The following is a 22,540-nucleotide window of genomic DNA, read 5'->3' as shown; positions in this document are numbered from 1 at the left end:
TTATAATTGGGACATTTTTACAAACAAACCTTATAAAATACAATACTGGCGTGCATTGAGACAAAACAATAGCACTCATATGTTAAGAGATGTCAGTATTTTAGTCAGTGATAAGTCATGTCCGAGAAAACCGCCCAATAGTGTTTAATACAATTACGTTTGATGTCTGAGGGAAATTTGGCAATTTTAGGGTATAAAGTTTTTCACCGTCAAGCTTTATTATATTAAACATGTATTTATGTATGTATCTATATTCCTCTGTTTATCAAACCAGAGCGGTGATGATGTGGAGGCAGACCAGAGGGATACATGGCGAAAGAAGTTTTCCTAAATGGCCCTGGAGATGTTCTGACTAACTTTGGAGTGCTTTTGGACTGTTTTATGCCTTTTATTTAGAGAAGACTTAATTCTGTATGTTCAGTTTGTATAATAAGTGAATAAAGCTTTTGTTTTTATGTGACTGAAGTTAATTTGTTAACAACACCAGCATAAATTATTTGATAAATAATTTTAAAAAGTTTATAAAAAATTCCCAAATAATAAATATTAATTGAAGTAACACATAAAACATTGAGTAAATACTTAAAATTTAATTGACAGAGTCTTTGCTGTAATTTTTTAAAGATTCAACTGATTAAAACATTTTAGTTGAATGAACTATAAAGCTAGTTGAGCAAACATACTTTTTTATATTTGAGTCAAGTTTGGGCCAACTAAAAAACATCAATCCAGGTAACACTTTGGAGTCAGAAATTGAGTGAATGTAAAATTTCTGTGGAACTAGTTACTAAAAAATTATTTATTGAGACAACTTTTTTTTTACAGTGTGTGTTTTGGGTGTAACATGCAATAAACCAATGGGAGTCTCATCCCTCATCCCCTTTAAAGCCAGTTGCACTCGTGCCAAGGCGAATTCCCTATTTACATGGCAGAGTTTGTAAGCAGAAAAACTGTAAGCAGAGGAACAACACCACCAGTTTAATATTAATGTTAAAAAATTGCGTTGTGTTTTATAAAAACTTTTATTTTTGTCATTAAAGCTTTGGTTCTCTTTAAAAGTTGTTATTTCAGTAATGGAGTAATAAGTAAAATAAGCAGTGTTTTTTGTGCCCATTTTTTTGGATAGGACGTTTGACTGTTGTATTTAGGTCTGTAACTACAATGTAGCTTTTTAAACTCTTTGTGAAACTATGATAATAATATACCAACTGTCCTGTCAGATCAAAACTGTCATTCAGCTTTAAGTGACATTCTTTTTAATTATAACATTATTAATAAAAGAAGAAGGAAAGTAACAAACAACGCCATGAATATTATTATTATTATCATTTTTATTATTATTTATGAAGAAACAATGTTAATCAGCATATATTCAGGAAGATATTAAGCTTATTTTTGGTGGAGGACCTGAATAATAGATGGGGCGCTATCCCAAAAAAGGTTGAGAATCACGGCTTTAAATTATAATATACTTTAAATCCTTAAAATGAATTTTAATATATATTAGATGTAAACATCAATTACATGATTTAATGATTTTGTTAAACACAACTCATACCTTGAAAACGTATCACAGAAAATTGGAGTGGTATGAAACCTTTAAACCTTCACTCTTTAAAAGTCAAGTATACCTTGAAACCGGTAACTGGCCCATGTCTAATTTCAAGATACACACCAGTAATGTATTTTTCTATGGTATGTTTATAAAAGCTGCTTAAACTTAAATTAACTAAGGCCTAGTACTGGCTTAAGCTAAGCCTAGTCTGTGAAACCAACCAATCAAGAAAAACAAGCATGTGTGACTTCAGGACGTTATTGTTTGGGGATGGATTTTTAACCATACAACTGTTGTTTGCAGATTCCACGCCTAAACCAACCATACGACCAGACCCATCATTTGAGTTTTTCTACACTGATGAGCGAGTCCAGCTTACTTGTGACATGCCAGGTGCCGCATGGGAATATCATTGGTACAAAGACTCAAACACAACAGAACTTTCCACTCCAAATAAAAATTATATTATTAATTCAGCATCTCTCCATGACACTGGAGAATATCACTGCAATGCAAAGAGACGTGACTTCTCAATCAACAGTGAGAACATAACATTGCAAGTTAAAGGTCTGTTCATTTCTATTTTAAATTATATCTAACAAGTTTAAATTGCTTAAGGTCACTGCATATATGAAACATTGCAACCTCAGCTCACAGGAATTTGTAAGTATTTTACGAGTTGGCCAATTCGTTTTAAGTGAATTGTACCATTGGATTGAAGCATCTGCCAAAATGAGCAAATGTAAAAATGTAAAGGTAAAAAACTTGAATGGTTATTAGAAAAATAACAGTAATGATGTCATTCTCCAAACCCCGGTCCTAAACCCAACGTCACTGGGCAAAAGCAAATCATACAAAAACGTATGAAGTATGATGTACGAATTTATATGAAATAGCCACCTCGTAAAAAACTAATTACCATGAGATTGTGTTGGACCTCACTAAACAGATTTTTTTTTATTTTGTGGTATAAAATGTGGTTTAAGATGTCAAGGCAGTTTCCAATGTTAAGTTATTTTCTATTGGGTTTATCTACACAGAGCCACCTCAACCACAACTGTCCAAAGAGCCTCAATGGGATTCATTTTACCCAACTGAAAAGGTGACTCTGACGTGTTTAATCACTGAAAATCCAAATGATTGGGAATATGAATGGTACAACAACAAAATTAAGCTCTCCAAAGACAATGACATCTCCTTATCTGGAAAAACACTTTCAATAAACTCTGCAAAATCAAGTCACTCTGGAAGTTATACGTGCAAAGCAAAACATCTACGGAGATCTCCAGTTACTACAAAAGAAACAGAGGCTCTGCAGCTTCACATTTCAGGCAAGTAAAGATAATTCTGCTAACGTGGAAGTCAGATATAAAATGACAAATGAGTTCACACACAAAGTCAAAAGTTTAAAGTGACAGACAGGCACTATGAATAGGTCAATGAGCAAGCTGTATGTAGTTTTTTATTGATCTCAAGTCTTTGGTTATTGTTGGCATTTGTGTAAGAACAGTGGTTCTAAAATCATGATAGTTTGAGACTACAGTAAATGAACCAAATTTCACTGCTAGGGCTTCACTAGAAACCTACAGCTCTGCACATTTGTGTCTTCCACATTTGATTCACATCATCTCATTATCATCTCAGAGAGCTGAACTGGGTGTGCCATATTAGGGAGACTTTAACAAAGTGTTCAGTGCTGTGGGTTTCTAGAAGCACTAGCAGTGTCATTTCATTTAGGATTGCTATAATATGCTATTTAACAGATTGGGCCCTATTTTAACAACCTAAAAGCCAATGGCGCAAATGCACTGATGTTTGCGTTTGACTCTATTTTCCAGTTTTATTTTCCTTACAAATGCACCTTATTTGACTTCACATTGCCTTTTTGAGTCCACAACACCGTAAGAGCTAAAACACACAATAACATTCACAAATAATTAAGATATATACAAAATGAAAGTAAATAATATGATATTTAACAGCAAACTATCACATTTTAAAGATAACATCTAATATAGACAATATAAAATTACTTGTATAACAAGAAAATACTTATAAGCAAGCACAAAGACTATGGCTGAATCCCAAACCGCCTACTTCCATACTATATAGTATGTAAAAAGCGCTACTTTGCGTACTATATAGTATGGAAGTAGGCGGTTTGGGATTCAGCCAATATTAACTATGTTAAAGTGCTCAAATACACGTGACTGACCTTTGTGCCTCTTTCAACCAGGTACTAAAATAAAAGAAGGCCAAAAACACAAAAATATCCAAAAATAAACCAAAATAAACCGTGTGCTACACTAATCAGGCAACTATAATTACTCTGAATTACTTTTTATCTGCTATAACTTTATATTTAATCGTTTTGACTCCGTGACCGTGTTGCTCCTTCTCTCCATGCACGAGCGATCTCCACATGTGACCGATTTCCGCGCATGCGCGATCTTCGCGGCAGTCCGTCTATCCGCCATTTCAAAATAAAAGTCTCTATAGGCTTAATAACTTTGCATGACAAGAAAACATTTTTTAAACCAGAATAAACACAACTAATATTTAGAAAACTTAAACTTATGCTCAGTATAGTGCATGTAGAGAAAATCTAAAAACTAAATAACTGGGTTATTTACACTCCCACCAAAATCACGAGTGACTATAATCTCAAACTTAAATCACGAATGATTTTTAAATGAATTAACTATTACTTAGCCTAGATGAGAGTAAAACAAAAGAACTAATCATGTATTATGAACTGCTAAGCTTAAAGGATACATGACGTTGTTAAGCTGCCTCTAGCAGCAGGACCAACTTCTGCACTGGGCGCTCGACTACTGATGGTTTGCTCAGACGTTTACCATCCTTTCCCAGCTTTCTGTCTCCAAAACGTATTTTTACTCTTCTCACTAGATTATCCTTGTCAACCACAGTCTCAATGACTTCTGCCATACGCCACTCATTTCTAGGCAAGTCTTCTGCTTTCTCCAGCACTATATCTCCAACTTGTATGTTCCTCTTGGGGGTTAGCCAGCATTGTCTGATTGCGATGTTAGACAAGTACTCCTTTCTCCAACGACTCCAGAACTGTTCCGCTAAGTACTGGACATGGCGCCATCTCTTGCGAGCATACACGTCTTCTCTGACAAATTTGCCAGGGGGTGGTAAAGCTTGGGCACTTTTTAAAGTGAGCAGATGGTTTGGGGTTAGGGGTTCAGGACTTTTAGGATCATTAAGATTGTCTACTGTCAGCGGTCGACTATTGACAATTGCCATAGCTTCGTAGAAGAAGGTCCGTAGACAGGAATCCTCCATTCTTCCAGAAGATAAGGACAGAGTGGAATGAAGAACGCTCCTTACTGTCCTAATCTGTCTCTCCCAAACTCCTCCTGTGTGACTTGCATGAGGTGCGTTGAAGATAAAGTCACACTGCTTTTCTGCTAAGAATGTCACAAGACGGTTGTTGTCAATCTCACTTAAAGCCTTTGCAAACTCGTTCTTGGCTCCAATAAAGTTACTTCCTTGGTCACACTTTATCTGACGAACTGCTCCTCTGATGGCAATGAAACATCGCAGACTATTAATAAAGGAGTCCGTGGACATATCATCCAGCATCTCAATGTGGATAGCTCGGCAACAGAAACAGGTGAAAAGAAGTCCGTACCTCTTGCATGATCTACGTCCTTGTTTTGTGAAGAACGGGCCGAAACAGTCCATTCCACTGTAAGTGAAAGGAGGGGATGGATCTATGCGCTCTGAGGGCAAATCTGCCATTTTTTCCTGTTCTGTGGGTCTGCGGTGTTTACGACATCTTATGCAGTGTTGCACAAAAGAGGCTACAGTCCTGTTTACTCCTGGAATCCAGAATCCTCTTGATCTGATCTCATTTATAGTTAAGCCTTTACCTTGATGTCCTGTTTTCTCATGACAATCAGCAATTAGGAGTTTCGTTAGGTAATGTTCCTTCGGAAGGATCACCGGATGTTTGACAGAGTGTGAAACAGAAGCATTGCCGAGTCTTCCTCCCACCTTAAGCAATCCGTCATGATCCACAAAAGCATCAAGTAAGTATAGGCTGTTGCTGCGAGGTAGCGTCTTGCCCTTATTCAACAATGCCATCTCCTCTGGATATGTCCGTCTCTGCAAGTCCTTGATAATAGTGCGCTCAGCATCCTCACGCTCCGCTACTGTACTATGATCACTTGACTTGTCCTTTCTCACTCTACGAAGTACACGTGCCACTGCTTGGATGACTTTAGACCATGAATATAATCTTTTGAGTCTGTCAGACTCAACAGGTGTCCCCTACTGTATGGGTATTCAGTGATGTAGCCTTTTTGACCTCTGGGTCTCCAATTTGAAGATGAGGATTAACATCCACAGGAGGAGGTATATTTCTTTGCCATAAGATGTTGGGTCCAGTGAACCAGCAGGAAGTGACTAGATCATTAATGCTTAGGCCTCGTGATGCATAATCGGCTGGATTTTCATCCGAGGGAATATACCGCCACTGTTGAGGAGCGGAACTGTGATGAATCCTCTGGACTCGATTTGCAACGAATGTGTGAAAGCGACGAGCTTCGTTGCTGATGTAACCCAATACCACTTGGGAGTCAGTCCAGAAATATACATCTACATCAGTAAGATTCATTTCTTCTTTCAGCACATCATTAACTGCAACTGACACAACCGCTGCAGTAGACTCTAACCGAGGAATTGTTGTGACTTTTAGTGGGGAAACCCTGGATTTAGCCATGAGAAAACTACAATGGACGTCGCCCGGTTCATTTTTGATTCGGAGGTATGAGCACTGGCCATACCCATTTGTACTGGCGTCGGAAAAATTATGAATCTCCTTCTTTATGATTTTTCCAAATCCAGCAGGTACAACACAAAGTGGAACCTTGACCTTTACTAAGTTAGCGAGATCGGTCTTCCAGTGCTCCCACCTTGGATTCAACGCATCAGGTAAGGGATCGTCCCAGCCCATGCCACTTCTGCATGTTTCTTGTAAAATAACCTTTCCCTTCAGTACAAATGGCGAAAGAAACCCTAAGGGATCGAACAAGGAGGCCACAGTTGAAAGTATACCTCTTCGGGTTGCTGGTTGGTCCTTAAAATTAGCATGGAATATGAAGTTGTCATCATCCAGATGCCAATAAATGCCTAAGGCTCTTTCCAAAGGTTCGTTAGCGAGGGAAAGGTCAACAGTACTAACATCTGTTGCGCATTCAGAAGATGGTATGCTCTCTAAAACTTTCTTGTTGTTAGAGACAAACTTATGCAGCCTCAAACCTCCCAGACTACAAAGGTGACGTGCTTCTTGTGCCAACTGAATTCCTTTCTCTGCATTTTCTACACTGGAAACTCCATCATCCATGTAAAAGTCTCGCATAATGAACTGTGAGCCTAGGGAGTGTGAATGCTCACCCTTTTTTGCAAGATGCTTCAGTCCAAAGTTGGCACATCCTGGGGACGACGAGGCACCAAAAAGATGTACTCTCATTCGAAAGGTTTGAGGTGGCAAGTTAACATCTCCATTTCTCCACCAGAGGAATCGTAAATAGTCTCGATCTGCTTTGTCGGCATGCAACTGGTGAAACATTCTTCCGACATCACACATCAAGGCAACTGGATGCTGTCTGAACCGTAAAAGAATTCCAACCAGGCTATTCATCAGGTCAGGGCCTGTAAGCAGATGATCATTTAGGCTGGCTCCCTTGTATCTCGCAGAACAGTCGAAGACTATGCGAATTTTCCCAGGCTTCTTCGAGTGATACACCTTGTGATGCGGGATATACCATTTTTCTCCTTCCTTTCCTTCATCAAGATCTCCTTCAGCATCTCCGTTTTTTATTATCTCCTCCATGAACTTCACATAATGTTCTTTATACACTTCGTCCTTTTCGAATCTCCTCTTGAGATGTTGAAGTCTCACCACTGCAAGGGGTTTGTTATCTGGAAGAAAGGGTCTCTGTCTGAAAGGAAGGGGCATTTCCAAGTGATTGTCTTTGTTCATTTTGACATTTTCTTCTAGTCTGTTCAAGAACATGATGTCCTCTTGAGACACTGCCTTTGTGTTTTCATTAGTGTCTTTAAAATCTGACTCTAGTAATTTAATAAGATCTGCTGGTGTAACAGAAGGCATTTCCTTGATAGATACTCTGTGACATATGTTGACACCATTTACAGAATCATGATTCTTCAAAGAAGGACCCACAATGCTCCATCCAAGATCTGTGGGAACAGCATATGGTTCGTTGTCTGCTCCAATGATCACTTCTCTGGGTGCTAGAGCTCTGGAACAGTTATATCCTATCAAGAGTCCAACCTCACAATCTTGAAGTGGGGGAATTTTATCTGTGAGAGCAGTGAGATGTTTCCAGTGTCTGGCAGTATCTTTGGTAGGGATGTGTGCACGATCCACAGGGATACATTGCTTTGTGTATGCAGGAGGAAGGTCTAGAACAACTGTAGAATTAAAGCCTCTGACTCGGAAACCAGACACTCTTTCACTTGATGTTAATGAATCTTTTCCTATCATAGTAGTGAGCCTAAGAGTAACTGGGCATGAGTTTACCTGTAGACCTTGACTTACTGCCTCTTCAATGAAGACTGAGTCACTTTGTGTGTCTAGAAGAGCATAGACAAGTTTCTCAGAGACTGGGTCCCTTTGTGAAGACAACCACACAGGTACAATCATTGAGGTGATGGTGGATGTGCAACCAGATTCTACGCTCAAAGACGTTGTTACAACTCTCTCCTCTTCTGAGGCATTATTAGGAGAAGACTTCGACCTCATAACAAAGGTGTCATCGTGTAGGCATGTAGGATGTCTTCTTCTGCATGTATTACATGTATGTCTGTAGCGACACTCTCTGGCACCATGACCGGGCTTCAGACATCCATAGCACACCTTATTGTCCTTAATGAACTGCCTTCGCTCTTCAAGAGATCTAACAGAGAATTTAGAACAATCATGAATTCGATGCTCTTCACTTTGACAGAACAGACAGGGTTTAATGACTTTATTAGACAACCTTGGATTCTCATGCTGTGTGACCATCTTTGTATGGAAGACATTAGCTTTATTCCTAACAAGCTTAGGGTTAGGTCTCTCTTTGTTAGCTTCGGAAGCGTGGAGGGCAGAATAGGAAGTAATAGGGTTGCAGGCTATTTTAGCCTCTGCTGAGACAAATCTCCCAAAGTCATGAAAGGTTGGGAAATTTTGAGTCTCACTCAAAGTTTGTGTGGCTTTACGATTCCAACGGGCAGCCGCCCAATCTGGAAGTTTGCTGACGAGTTTTCTGTTCTCTTCACAATCATTCAATATATCCAGTCCCTTTACATGAGGCATAGCATCTGTACATGCATTTAAGAAATCTGAGAAATTTCTGAGCCCTTCAGCATCCTTGGTTTGTATCCTGGGCCAATTCGCAAGTTTTTCTCTGAATGCTCTTTGTATAATGAATGGCTGTCCATAACGATCTTGCAGTCTTTTCCATGCATCTTGGTAGGCTTCCTCATCGTTTCTGTAAAAGATGCCTTCTAAAGTCTTACGAGCAGGACCAGTGACATACCTTTTCAAGTAATACAATTTGTCTGCTGGAGAGATGTGCCTTTTGTCAATGAGTGATTGGAATGAAGTTTTCCACTCAACAAAATGAATGGGGTCACCACTGAAGATAGTAGGCTCTGGCATAGGAAGTCGGTTCAACATCATGCTATCTTGGACAGCCTGTGCTAGGTAAGACACATCAGCATTAGTTGGTGGTGATAACGCTTTCTCATTAAGAATTGGTTTAGCTGAGGTTGCGCGTAAAGGCTCTGTAATGTTTACATGTTGCTGCAGCTCACTGTTCTGATTACCAGAATGAATTGTTTCTTCTCTATCATAAACTTCTAGTCTTGCTCTAGCTGCTCTTACCTCCCTTACTGCTTGTAATGTTTGCAACTCACTTTTTTCAACATTAAGTTCTTGCCTTTGCTTCTCTTCTAGAAGTTGAATTCTTTTCCTTTGTTCCCTTTCCTCAATCATAGCAGTGTATTCTGCTTCCTTAGCCGCAAGCTCTGCTGCTGCTTCAATTTGTTTTGCTCTTAGCGCAGAGTTTAATGAGGACTGACTTGAAAATCTAAAAACTAAATAACTGGGTTATTTACAAAGACGTGTCCAAATCCACTTTTGCTAGTTTAAGAGGGGAAAGATTAAATGAACATAATCCAGTGCTCTCTGCGCATGCGCCACCGCACCAATACAATATGTATCCCTTAGATACCCAATAAACTTTCAGAACAGTTTTCCCACTCATGCCTGCACTGTCAGAAATAAAGGTTTAGAATTGTACCTTTTCTGTCACTGGGGTGGTACCCTCAAAGGTTCAGTTTTGTACCTTTTATGGGTATACAACACATTGAAATGTTGTAACTTTTGGGGTACAATATTATACTGTACCTTAAGGACCTATTGTCCTTATTGTCCCTATCAATACTGTAACACATAAAACGAGAAACACAACGCGTTATAAAAAAATGACCGCTTTAGGAATTTACTTATCATGGTTGAAAACAGCTTTCTGGACCTACATTCTTGAAACAGTTAGGAAATAATGCAATATTTGTCAGCTCTGTCAAGGGTTTGTGTGCTAAAGAGCTGTCATAGTTTGGGATGCAAATGTTATCAGGGCTCTGAGAAAATCACAGTTACTTTCGTCCCACCCTACTTTTGTCACGGTTCTCCCCTACCTTTCGGTGAAGTTTTTATGTGGTTCGGCTGTTCGATTGCATGAAAAATGTATGGCTGCCTACAAGACTGCGTTTGTGCTGCTCAAGAGTTTCGTTTCTCCAACAAAGTTTACAAAAATTTTAGACTTTATAGTCCAGGGTCACTTGTGATAGAAAACTCATTGCCCATCTAAACAAAACTGCTCAATGCTTTTGCTGTCTTGATTGTTTTACTGCTTTGTAGAAGAGTGTGTATGTGAACAGGAGTGTAGTGCTTCTTTACAAAGCATCAACGCCATCTACTTGCCTCATAGACATAATGCAGCATTTTCAGTGATGGATTTTTTGACAACGTTGTTGTGTGTATATGAAATTTTAAAAGGAACTTTTTTTAAAGGAAACTTTTGTTGTGAAAATGTAGCCGTAGCCTCAGACTATCAAGAATGGGCAGTTATTGTTTGAGGATGGATTTTTAACCATACAACTGTTGTGTGCAGATTTCACGCCTAAACCAGCCATACAATCAGAGCCATCATTTGAGTTTTTCTACACTGGTGAACAAGTCCAGCTTACTTGTGACATGACAGGGGCCGCATGGGAATATTATTGGTACAAAGACTCAAAGACAACAGAACTTTCTACTGCAAATAAAAATTACATCATTAATTCAGCATTGGTCCATGACACTGGTGATTATTACTGCAAAGCAAAGAGACGTGACTTCTCAATCAAAAGTAAGGGGGAAAAAGTGCAAGTTAAAGGTAAGTGAACATACAAATGACTTCTGGTAACTTCAGTTTTAATGCAGGATACAACCTCATGACAGAGCATTCACTGGGTTTAAAGTTGTCACAAGAAAAGTGTCATTTGTATAAAGTGAATTTTTTGTCATGTTGCAAACAAACTCAATCTGCTTTGCAGAGGGAAAATTCGACTCGCAAACAAACCGAAATGTTTTGCAAATAAAAAAGGCAATTTGAGAGAAAATGCTGATGATAACCTCTGTAAGTTGAATTCAATGTCTTGACACACAGAATTTGTGTACTATTAACAGACATTAATTATTATTAACATTTTCAATAAATTTAATGAGACCAACAGAATGAAGCCCAACAAATGAAATGTGTCTTTATTCAGTTGCTGCCCCTGGCAGGGGTGCTATGTAAGGTAAAATTCAGGGCTTTTTAGGGAGACTTGTTTAAAATGCCATGCAAAGCTCAACATTATTATTCATGACCCTTTCAAATAAGGTAATAATAGACCATTTCATTCTGAAGGCAAATCCTAGGGTTGTTAAGTGGACATGTAAACATGTTGCTGGATCATTTTTGCACTTAATAAAGCCACAAACCTTCTACTGTATGTAGATATCAAAACAGATTATTTCAATGCATTCTTTGGAACCTTTAAATGTCATTTTTTTCAGTTTATTTTATTTTTGCTTTAGTTTTTCCAGTTTATTCCTTTAATTCAAATTATTGGCAGTCATGGCACATAACGGAAACACACTTGCAATGCTTTGTAAAACTATTATTATAACAGATAATTATAAAAAAATAAAATAATTGATTTGTTTGCTTTAAGCTCTTTCAGCAGCTTCACTGAACCTGGTCACTGAAATAAATGACATCATCGCTGGAAATATCCTGACACTGAATTGTGAGGTGTTAGATGATAAAACATGGAATTACACCTGGTTTGAGAACAATCAGGAGCTGAATGAATCTTCAAGTACATTAAAGGTCAAATCAACCGAAGAAACTATTAAAAATGAATTTAAATGCAGAGGGAAAAGGACAGAACGACCGCTGCAGTCCTCTTGGAGTGAGGGGTTCAAGGCAAATAATATTTGTAAGTAATATTTGCATTATTTGTACTAATATACTGTCATACATTTACATATTATAACACAGATTTGTGTGTTATGTATCATCAAATAATCTGACAGAGTATGAGAGCATGGGCAACTGAATAAGCTGGTTATTTATTATGGTCCTGGATAATCTGGTGGGTGGATGAATTAACATGACTGGTTATTTGGGCAAAAAATTGATTTAAAAAAGGTTTTCAGAAATTGAACTGAATCAACACACTCTCCAGTTTTTGCTTCTATGCCAGTTTACCTTGGAAATAGTACTGCCCTGCTGAAAAAACCAGCTAAAACCAGCTTAAGCTGGTCAAGCTGGTTTTAGCTGGTCTCCCAGCCTGGATGTTTCATGCTGGTTTAAGAGGGGTTTTGGCGACTTTTTTTAGCTGGTCAGGCTGGTTTTAGCTGGTCAGGCTGGTCTTAGCTGGTCAGGATGGCTGGTCTTAGTTTGTCAGGCTGGTTTTAGCTGGTCAGGCTGGTTTTAGCTGGCCAGGCTGGTTTAAGCTGGTCTTATCTGGTTTTAGCTGGTTGGGTGGCTGGTCTTAGCTGGTCAGGCTGGTTTTAGCTGGTTTAAGCTGGCCAGACTGGTTTAAGCTGGTCGGGTGGCTGGTTTTAGCTGGTCAGGCTGGTTTAAGAAGGACAGGCTGGTTTAAGCTGGTCAGGCTGGTCTTAGCTGGCCAGGCTGGTTTAAGCTGGTCTTAGTTGGCCAGGCTGGTTTTAGCTAGTTTAAGCTGGTCTTAGCTGGCCAGGCTGGTTTTAGCTGGTTTAGGCTGGTCTTAGCTTCTCAGCCGGCATTTCAACGTTGAATCAACATCAGGGACCAACGTTGCATCAATGTTGAATTACCTTTTGGTTTTGCAAAGTGAATCAAAGTTGACTTCACAACGTTGTTTCAATGTTGATTTCACAACATTTCAATGTTGTTTCAACATCACACTTTCAACAAAGGTGAATCAAGGTTGATATCGCGACGCAGTTTTAACACACTTTTTACCCCTAAATATAGATTTTTACTTTACATTTCAATACTCACCAAATGATTTGCTGAACATATCATGTTTTTAGTGTAATTATTACAAGAATGCAATTTGCTGCTCATTACCTACAGTACAACCCCATCCATAAAACTAAACACCTAAAGTAGGTAAAGTTTGTGAATGATGGCATGTGCCTACCCTTTCTAAATAAACATAAAAGCAGCTGTTAAAATTGATCTTTTATAGATAAAAACAAATTCTTTCAAACAGTTAGGTTTCCAGTTAGTAGTGCAGAAGTGGAATATTCCAAATACAGAATAAAAACATAAAATATGAAAACAAAATAATATTTTAAAGTCATTTTATTCATCTGAATAGAAAAAAAATATTCTAGGAAAACTGCAAATATGAATTTTGTTGTAGGTTTAGCTCACAGTCTTCTTATGGCCACCAACACCCTTCCATTCTGGCTCATACTGTACTTAAAACCTGATGACAGCATCTAAAGAGGAAACAAAAGTTATTTCATTTTCAAAAAATGATGCATTTTTAGCCCATGTATAAAAAAAATCTTGTTATTGCACATCTTCTGTATGTGTGTTCTTTAATAGTCTGTCTAGAAACATTGCATAGCCATCTGATGAAGGAAGAAAGCTTTTGTGTTTACAAAGGTGACAATAAGCCTCAATCAAGATCACCTACAGTGCATTCAGAAAGTATTCAGGGTAGACCCCTTTCACATTTAAATTTTAAGGTGGTTGCATGATACTAGGGCTGGAACGACGCGTCGACGTAGTCGATTACGTCGATTACGTAATTACGTCGATTTGCCGGAAATGCGTCGATGCGTCGCACTGTTTACATTTTGAAATGAAGGCGGCTTCAGCTCCGACCGGGTGATACAAGTGTTATACCAAACAGACAGAACGCGATCAAAAGTGTGGGAATACTTTAAGCAGAGACCAAATAAAACACATACTGTGTAAAACTGAAATGGCATACCACAGCAGCGCAACACCTGTGTATAATCATCTTAAAAGAAGAAAACCTGGGGCTCTCCGACCTCAAAATGATGAGACGTCAGCGTAAGAATTTGAACTATTACAGTAAGTTTTTATACAACAATAGAATCAATACATATTGTGCTTAATACAGCTGTGTTTACATCTTCGTTTAATACGAGCTGCGAGACGCCTGACAGACGCGACATTGCATCGCTTCTGGGCAGTATGTTGAAACAGTAAATAAAGAGCAGGACATGTTTTTATATTAAGAAGTTATGAAATAATAAGTTACTGTCACATTGAGAACTGATAGGCATGTGCCCGCATGCACTGAAAGCCAGCTGGCAGTGCGGAGTTCCCAATGAACGTCTTTTTTGCGAATATGTGCGCAGATATTACAGAAGCTCGTCTTGTAAGGTATTCCTGACATGCGTTTATTTAAAGTAACAGCGGCGTAAACGCTGTTTATAAAATATTAGAAGATCATACTAACTGAACTTGTTTTTTACCCGGAACTTAAGAAAAGTTAAATGTTAAAGTTAAATGAGAATGCAGTACTACTAATAGTAATAATATTAACAGTAATAATATAACCATTACATCTTATATAAGGGTTCATGAATCACAATGAACTTATTTTTACTTCAGTCTGAACTAATGCTGAGTTAATGCATGTACTAATCATAAACTAATGTTTAAAATATTAATATATGCCTATTTTATTGTTTAAGGTGAAAAATGCCTCTTTTAAAGTGGCACTGCCACTTTATTTTTCATGTTGAAAATTTTGGTTTGTGTGTTTGTTTAATTAAGAAAATGCTTAAATAAAATGTTGGCGTTAATGGCAGATGTTACATTTATTATTTGTTGGGGAATTATATGTATAAAAAAATAATTAGACTATTCGATTAATCGAAAAAATAATCGATAAATTAATCGGTTGAAAAAATAGTCGATAGTTGCAGCTCTACATGATACTGTAATTGTTTAGATATTTTCCTCATAAATCTACAATACATACCCCATGACAAAGTAAAAACTGAATTTTAGAAACTTCTGCAAATGTATGAAAAAAGAAAACTGCAATATTATATTTACATTATACATATTCAGATCATTTGCATCAATATCTGCAATTTAGCTCAGCTGCCTCCAATTTCTCTTGATGGTTGCTGATGGGTTCGCATAAACACATGAAGATATTTTAAGGAATGTCTGTAACAAACTGACCGGAAGCACCATTGACTTCCATAGTAGGCTAAAAGAATACTATAGAAGTGAATGGTGCTTCTGATCGCTTTGGTTACAAATGAATCCAGGAGTTGCAAAGATTGCTACTTCAAAAGGTGCTTCAACTAAGTACTGAGTAAAGGGTCGGAATACTTGGGTCATATCAATTTTAACCCCCCCCCCCAAAGAGATGCTGAACAGAGCAAAAATTGACTAGTTGCTTTACGTGTGGGTCAAACAGCCTTTTGTGCAGTCACTTACCAATAAAAGCTAAGATGGACTCCAGACCTTCTGGACTGTCTGTGAGAGACTTCAAACTCGCCCAGACCAACAAGGCATCCACAGGTGATCTGGCAAAGCAAAGACTTATAAAACAGCATCTTCCCAAATCTCCTCTTCAGGCTCATCTTAGCTGTCATTGCATTTGATAAAGTTCAGAAAAAGAAAAACATATTTCATTAGTATAGAATCATAAATGTAATGTTTTGGTTAGAAATACAAAAAACTGTGGCCCAAGTACAACTTTTAAAGAAATAAAGAATTTTTACATTTTTTGTCATGGTACACTGTCACTTCATTACTTCATGTACTTTTGGGCATCTGGAAAGACACATGACTTCACCTCTGTATATTTTATCACACTTCTTCAAATTTCATGGTAATCTGCCTACAATATAAAACACATAATAAAATAAAAAACAAATCATGGCCCCTTTTCAAAAGAAAATATAAATTGTAAAATACAAAACACTGCATCTTAGTTATTATGATTAGTAGAATTTGATCTGAATACAAAACAAATACTAAATGCATTGTAATGTTGTAGGGGAGATGCTTCAAAAATAAATGGTAAATTATTGATTTCTGTTACAAAATGTTAGCTTGGTGGTGCGTTACGATGGTGGGTGGCTCATGGACATAGCCATCATTTAAAAAATTATGATTAAAACCATAATACATAAAGATGGAAAAAAATGCTGTTATGTACACCACCACAAAGACCAATTTTATATGTCAATATGAAGCCTCTCTAAAACTTGTGTCAACATCCACTCTGAACTATGAATTAACTTTTGTAAGGGTTTGAAATATGTAAGCCTACATACTGTAAAAGGAATAGTGACATTCAAAAGAAATGAATTGCTGTGCTGAACAATAACCATTGTATCCTAAATTATTTTCTTATATTTTCCAAATTACAACGATAAACCAGATATGCACTTTTTGAGCACTTATGTTTTGGATGCAAATATAAACACAAAGTAATACTTACTCTTCAGCCAATGGAAAACATCAAAACACAAGAAGATAACCTGTAAAGAAAAGTGAACATAAATATACAACAATAGTTATTAATCCAGATTTGATGGCTTCTGTTTTAATTCTTAACAGTTTTAACAGGCTAACGTTACTGTAAACTGTGTGCCCGTACTGTAAGTTAAATAACTTTACATTTACGCGTCAAACCCTAACTGTTACATTTAAATAAGTTGCGTTATAATTAACTAAAAAATGTCAAATAAATTTGAAGAACGAGGATAACACATTTTTATAGAAGGTAAAGACAAATAAAAGATATGCACTACATTAGCTCAGATGCGTCACGAGCTCAGTCAAACCACTGCATCAACAGTCAACATTAAAGTTCAGAATATTTTAGTCATATCGAATTAACTGTTACTAAAAACAAAATAAACATAACTGTGAACTTATTTTAATGACTTAACCAGGAATTAATAAAAACTTACCTTAGAATTTGCCATAGAAATGAAAACTGTCGTCTGAGGTAAACGGTTAAAATCCACTTTGAACTCACGAGGACGGAGGCGCGCGCCCGCAAATACGTGTGTTCGACTTCTTGCTGCGCTGACAGGTTGATAACGTCAATGTACCGCGAGAGTGTAATTTCTTGACTCGCTCTCGCGATACATTGACGTCATCAACGTATGATGTCGGTTCTCGCAGCGCAGCATGAAGTCGAACATGACTAATAATAATAACCATAGCTAATAACACATAACAAAAGACAAAATGTTAAAAAAACAATAAAGATGGTAAAAAGATGTCTCACGTCCAGAAGAACTGAAAATTAGAACTTGTTTAACAATAAATATTTCTTCTATTAAAATAAACAGAAATATTGTGCTTTTAAAACATAGCTTTTTAGATCTTCATCCGGGGGTGGGTTCAATTATTTCATAAACATGCATGCACATTTTGTTCTAAATGGACAGGGCTTTATAAAAAAAATAAAATAAATGTTTTTATTATAATAAAAGTGTAGTAACTGTTTTTTGATTTAACAACAACAATAAACATAAAAAAATTATCTGCTAAGATAATAACAACCAATGATAATTATTTTAATAATTTAATAATAATACTTATTTTAATAATTAAAATATTTAAAAAAAAAAAATTAGGCCCTACTATGATTAATGGCAAACTAATGGGGGCTAGCTAAAAAAATATGGGGCATGTGTGGGTTTTCTGTGGGCATGCCCACTAAAAACCCCTATGGGGCTCAAAAGGGCAAAGTCATAAGGAGCCTGCACGCCTTGCCCATATGGGCCCTGTGTGGGGCCTATTTGGGATGTGGTGTGAGTTTGCCCTGCCCACACTGTCCCACAGTAAACCCCAGAGTGGGCCCGCATGGGCATGTTTTGCTTACAAAAGGCTGAGGGAGCTGTCTGTGGCACCGTAAAGAAAGCAGAGAAAAGGTTGGATGTTATTACATTATTAATGGTATTCTTAAAATTTATATTTGAAACGTTATATTTTAGACATTGTGATGAAAATATACTAAAAATAAAACAACCATAATAATGCTTACAAAAATAGCCTAATCCATCTCCTGAATTCATCATATGGAAATCACATGCCCCACCAGTGTAAAAATCAATCAAATAGTATACATAAAATATTTTTATCTTCTTAAACTTTATATAATATGAGCAACCTAGTAAAATATTTACCAAAAAGGCACTTGTTTTGAAAGGGAAAAATAAAGAAATACAAAAATGATTTATTTGCATGTGTCTAATATATTTTTAACTTGATCAATTACTTTTGTTAAATTTTAAAAATATAAGTATTTTCATAAAATGAGTTTTTACATTTTTATCTAAAGGATTCACAAATTAAAATGTCATAAAACAACCATTTACCATTCACCGTACTGACATTATTTCAACCAAATTTCAACGTTGATTTTTAAGCATTGTATTAACCTTTTGCAACCGTTTACCATTCACCGTTGTTTCAACATTGTATCAATGTCAAGGTTGAAGGTTGGTCATGCCTGCTTGGTGGTCAGGCTGGCTTGTCTTAGCTGGTTTAAGCTGGCCAGGATAGAAGACCAGCTTGACCAGCCCTAATACCAGCCTGGCCAGGCTTGGAGATCAGCTTGACCAGCCTGGCCAGGCTGGGAGACCAGCTTGACCAGCCTGGGAGACCAGCTTGAACAGCCTGGCCAGCCTGGGAGAGCAGCTTGACCAGCCTGACCAGCCTGGGAGATTAGCTTGGCCAGCCTGGGAGACCACCTTGACCAGGCTGGGAGACCAGCTTGACCAGCCTGGCCAGGCTGGGAGACCAGCTAAAACCAGCTATTTCCATCTTAAACCAGCTAAAACCAGCTTGACCAGCTTAAGCTGGTTTTAGCTGGTTTTTTCAGCAGGGTGTGTACTACTTATACTATATTAATGTAAGAATAAAATAAACAAAAAAGTAATGTGTTTTTTTTTTTAAATTTCCAGTATCAATAAAAAGTTTCACTTGTACAGTGCCGTAACTATGTCCATTTCTGTCCCTTGTTGCAGTGTTCAAAAGAAAAATACTGCTGGCCATTTCAGGCTGTTTTGTCTGCTGTTTTGTCATTTTGATCATTGGATGCATCGTACTGAAAATCACTCGTAAACCAGGTACAAACAGAAATATATACATTATACTACTATATTATACATATAGTCTGTGTGTACACTCTTAAAACTAATGTGTTAAAACAACAAATGTTGTGTCTAGTTAATGGCTGGGTTATTTTTGACCCATGGGTAAATATTGGACAGAACACACCGCTGGGTTAAAATTGACCCAATGCTGGATTGATTTAACCCAACTGCTGGGTTATTATACCCCAGGGTTGCATAACCAAAAGCCAACATTGGGTCATTTTTAACCCAGCATGGGGTATTTTTTAACCCAGCATGTGTTCTTTCCAATATTTACCCATGGGTCAAAAATAACCCAGCCATTTTTAGAGTGTAAGGACAACACTTAACTAGACACATCTCTACGTTATTATTGGAACAACACACTTTGTGTTATTTTAACACATCTTGTGTTGTCTCTTTTATTTATTTGAACACAAAATTAACATGAAATGACACATAATGTGTTAAAATAACAGTTGTTGCATTATAATAATAATTACATATAATAGTAATAGTTGCATATAGGATAAACCAACGTGCTATTTTCACTTTATTACTTAAATTGATAAAATTTTGAACTTGTTTTTATTCTTGCGTGTTATTACACTGCATTATTACTAATGAAACATTAATATTTTATCTTTAGAAAAGAAAGAGCCAGTTCATGAAGACTTGTTTATCTCACTAGCAGATTCCAAGAACCGTAAGTTTGTGTGAGCGAAATGATTTTGGGATTCCATTTGTAAAAACACTAAATAATTATGTGACCCTACCTGTGTAGCGCAGCTAAAGAAATATTTTGTGGTTTATTGTTAAATCATCCTTCATAATGTACATATTCTGTCAAATATAACCTTAATATCTTCAGTATGGACTGAATAAGTTCATGTCAAACATTAAAATCAATGCAAAATCAATAAGTAAAATGTTCACATTTAGAGTCACATAAACAATCTGTCTGAGTCTGTGTTTACAGATTATTTTTACTTTGTATGGTTGTTTGATTACAGAAACTACTTCACCCATGATGGAGTACATGGCCAGTAAACCGTTAGAAAAAGGTATTTTCCTTTCACAAGATTTACTGACAACACAGTACAATTTACAGTAATACACTATAAAGTAATGATCATTATACAAGACTCCTTTCTGGTTCTAGAATCTGATTATTCCATCACTATCATTTATTCATGAGCAGGGAAGGAATGATATGTAAGTGAAGAAGATGTAGAGCAGTTTAGCTGTACAGTTGTTTTATCTGTGACTGCAAAAAGCTGTGAACAGAGCGTCACACAATCACACTTTAAGCTGCACAAACGCTGCTTTAAATACTTTCCGTGTCTCAATCAGTTTTCTAGCTCCCTATAGGTCATGAATCGGATAAAGTGATCAGCCCGATTCCCTTTAAGGATCAGAGGTCTTGATGTTTAAGCTTTTGAGGGAGTTGCGGTCATTGTGTCTCATAACGTGACCAATTAAAATACACTTGGCGAATAGAGCAATCAAAACAATCATTCTCTCTTTATCTGTTTACAAGCGTCCGCTTCCTTGAAAAGGCGCACGCTGTTTGGAATTAACGTTAACCCTGCTAGTATATTGTGTAGTATAACAATGATATAGAGCTTTATCACACTCCTACTCGAGGGATATTGCTTTAGTAATGAGGCTTTTATATCACAAATCCTATACTCTAATAAACTTTACTGATTTGTTGAATCATGTTGTTAAGGGATAGTTCACCCAAAAATAAAAATTCTGTCATCATTTACTCACTCTCATGTTGTTACAAACCTGTATAAATGTCTTTGTTCTGATGAACACAAATGAAGATATTTAAGCAATGTTTGTAACAAAACCATTATTGAGCACCATTGACATCTGTAGGAGGATTGTCTCCTATTATGTAAAGTTTTAAATGAGTTTAATTTTTGTCTGTTGTGATCTTTCAGAATCTGAGGAAAAAGAGGAACTGCAGCTGGATCGTATTTTAATCACTCATGTTGATGGTGTGATAATGGGTGAGTTAAAGACAAGATTATAATCATTTTCAGCATTAATCCATTAATGCCAATTGAACATTTGCCTTTTTTTATATATTTTCAAGATGAAGATTCAGCATCAGCAGAAACTAATGACCTAACATCTTTTAAATAGGTAAATTTTTATGCCATTTTGTGTCTGAGGATTTAAAAAGTAATGCTTTGTGTGTCCATTTTCCTGTTCACACCTGGTATTGAGATGCATGTTGGTCTATCGGATCAAAAGTGGAGGAGAAAGAGCTACATTCACTGTGAGATGAAGCTAGAAGTCAGGACCGATGTAAAAACATTGTGCTCGGTACATCACATTAGATCAATCAACCCAGTATCACAAAATAACGTACCTATAGTCACATAAATGTTTGATTCTTTTCCGTGACACTGTCACGTTTTTTTTTTTTTTTACGTGACTGTATCACGTATTTCTGTTCGCATTGGTTACTCAACTGTTTTGTCCTATTTTCTTACCATTGTCGCTTCGGTTTAGATTTATATAAATAATCTAATCAAATCTAACCCTAAACCAAAACAACAATGGTTTGAAAACAGGACAAAACAGTTGAGTAACCAATACGTGACAATGACATGTAAACAGAAATACGTGATAAGGTCATGTAAAAACGTGACAGTGTAACAAAAAAGAATCACAAATTTACGTGACTATAGGTACATAATTTCGTAATACATACAGTGTTGGATCAATAGGTGCATGTGATCGAATGTGTTCAAAAAGCCACAAAAGACCGCCTAGGCATCTACACCACAAGCAATCCTGTTGAACGTGTTTTTGACTTCCTCTGGATGTGGTTAAAAGAGGACAAGCTCAAAACCTATATTTACAAGATCCACTTGTGATCTGATCGACCAAAACACATCTTAATAACAGGTGTAAACAGCCTTTGTGAGTATGTGCCTATTATAATGTCACTGTGTCTATTTTACAGCAACCTAAAACGATTTGTCAACAATCAACATCAAGAGGAAGCTTCGCTTTTTTCTACTAAAGCAGTTAAAGTAGCACGTGCATTTTTAATAAAACTGCGTTGTGTATTATAGCATAGCACTTTGTCTAAGAGCAATTGTACTTTTATATACACAAGTGCTGAATAAAATGCTTTTGTTTAAGACTGGAAATTTTTATATTAACTGCAGTGTTATATACGATGGACCTATCGTGCACAACACAACAAAATTTATAAAGCAAACATAAGTTTACAACAC

The 22,540-nt window shown here is 36.9% G+C and overlaps 1 protein-coding gene and 1 long non-coding RNA gene across 3 annotated transcripts; one reads left to right on the top strand and one right to left on the bottom strand.

Moving 5' to 3' along the window:
- Window positions 1-1,794: 1,794 nt before the first annotated feature.
- Window positions 1,795-22,467, top strand: LOC135775153 (high affinity immunoglobulin gamma Fc receptor I-like). Its single transcript, XM_065285172.1, has 10 exons — window positions 1,795-2,122; window positions 2,596-2,886; window positions 10,771-11,034; window positions 11,858-12,124; window positions 19,170-19,271; window positions 19,927-19,983; window positions 20,291-20,341; window positions 21,230-21,298; window positions 21,385-21,434; window positions 22,264-22,467. Exons 1-9 carry the CDS (start codon window positions 1,795-1,797, stop codon window positions 21,432-21,434), a joined length of 1,479 nt encoding a protein of 492 aa, XP_065141244.1. The 3' UTR covers window positions 22,264-22,467.
- On the bottom strand, window positions 13,201-16,663 carry LOC135745940 (uncharacterized). Of its 2 annotated transcripts, none has more exons than XR_012335645.1 (3): window positions 16,625-16,663; window positions 15,613-15,763; window positions 13,201-13,619 (listed from the first exon to the last, which is right to left on the bottom strand). It is a non-coding gene; the product is annotated as an uncharacterized lncRNA (long non-coding RNA). The 2 variants fall into 2 exon arrangements; XR_012335646.1 differs by lacking the exon at window positions 16,625-16,663 and adding an exon at window positions 15,900-16,007.
- Window positions 22,468-22,540: the final 73 nt, after the last annotated feature.

This window comes from Paramisgurnus dabryanus, chromosome 21 (assembly GCF_030506205.2).
Source record: "Paramisgurnus dabryanus chromosome 21, PD_genome_1.1, whole genome shotgun sequence".
Classification (NCBI taxonomy): domain Eukaryota; kingdom Metazoa; phylum Chordata; class Actinopteri; order Cypriniformes; family Cobitidae; genus Paramisgurnus; species Paramisgurnus dabryanus.
This window is presented reverse-complemented; position numbering and strand designations above follow the sequence as displayed.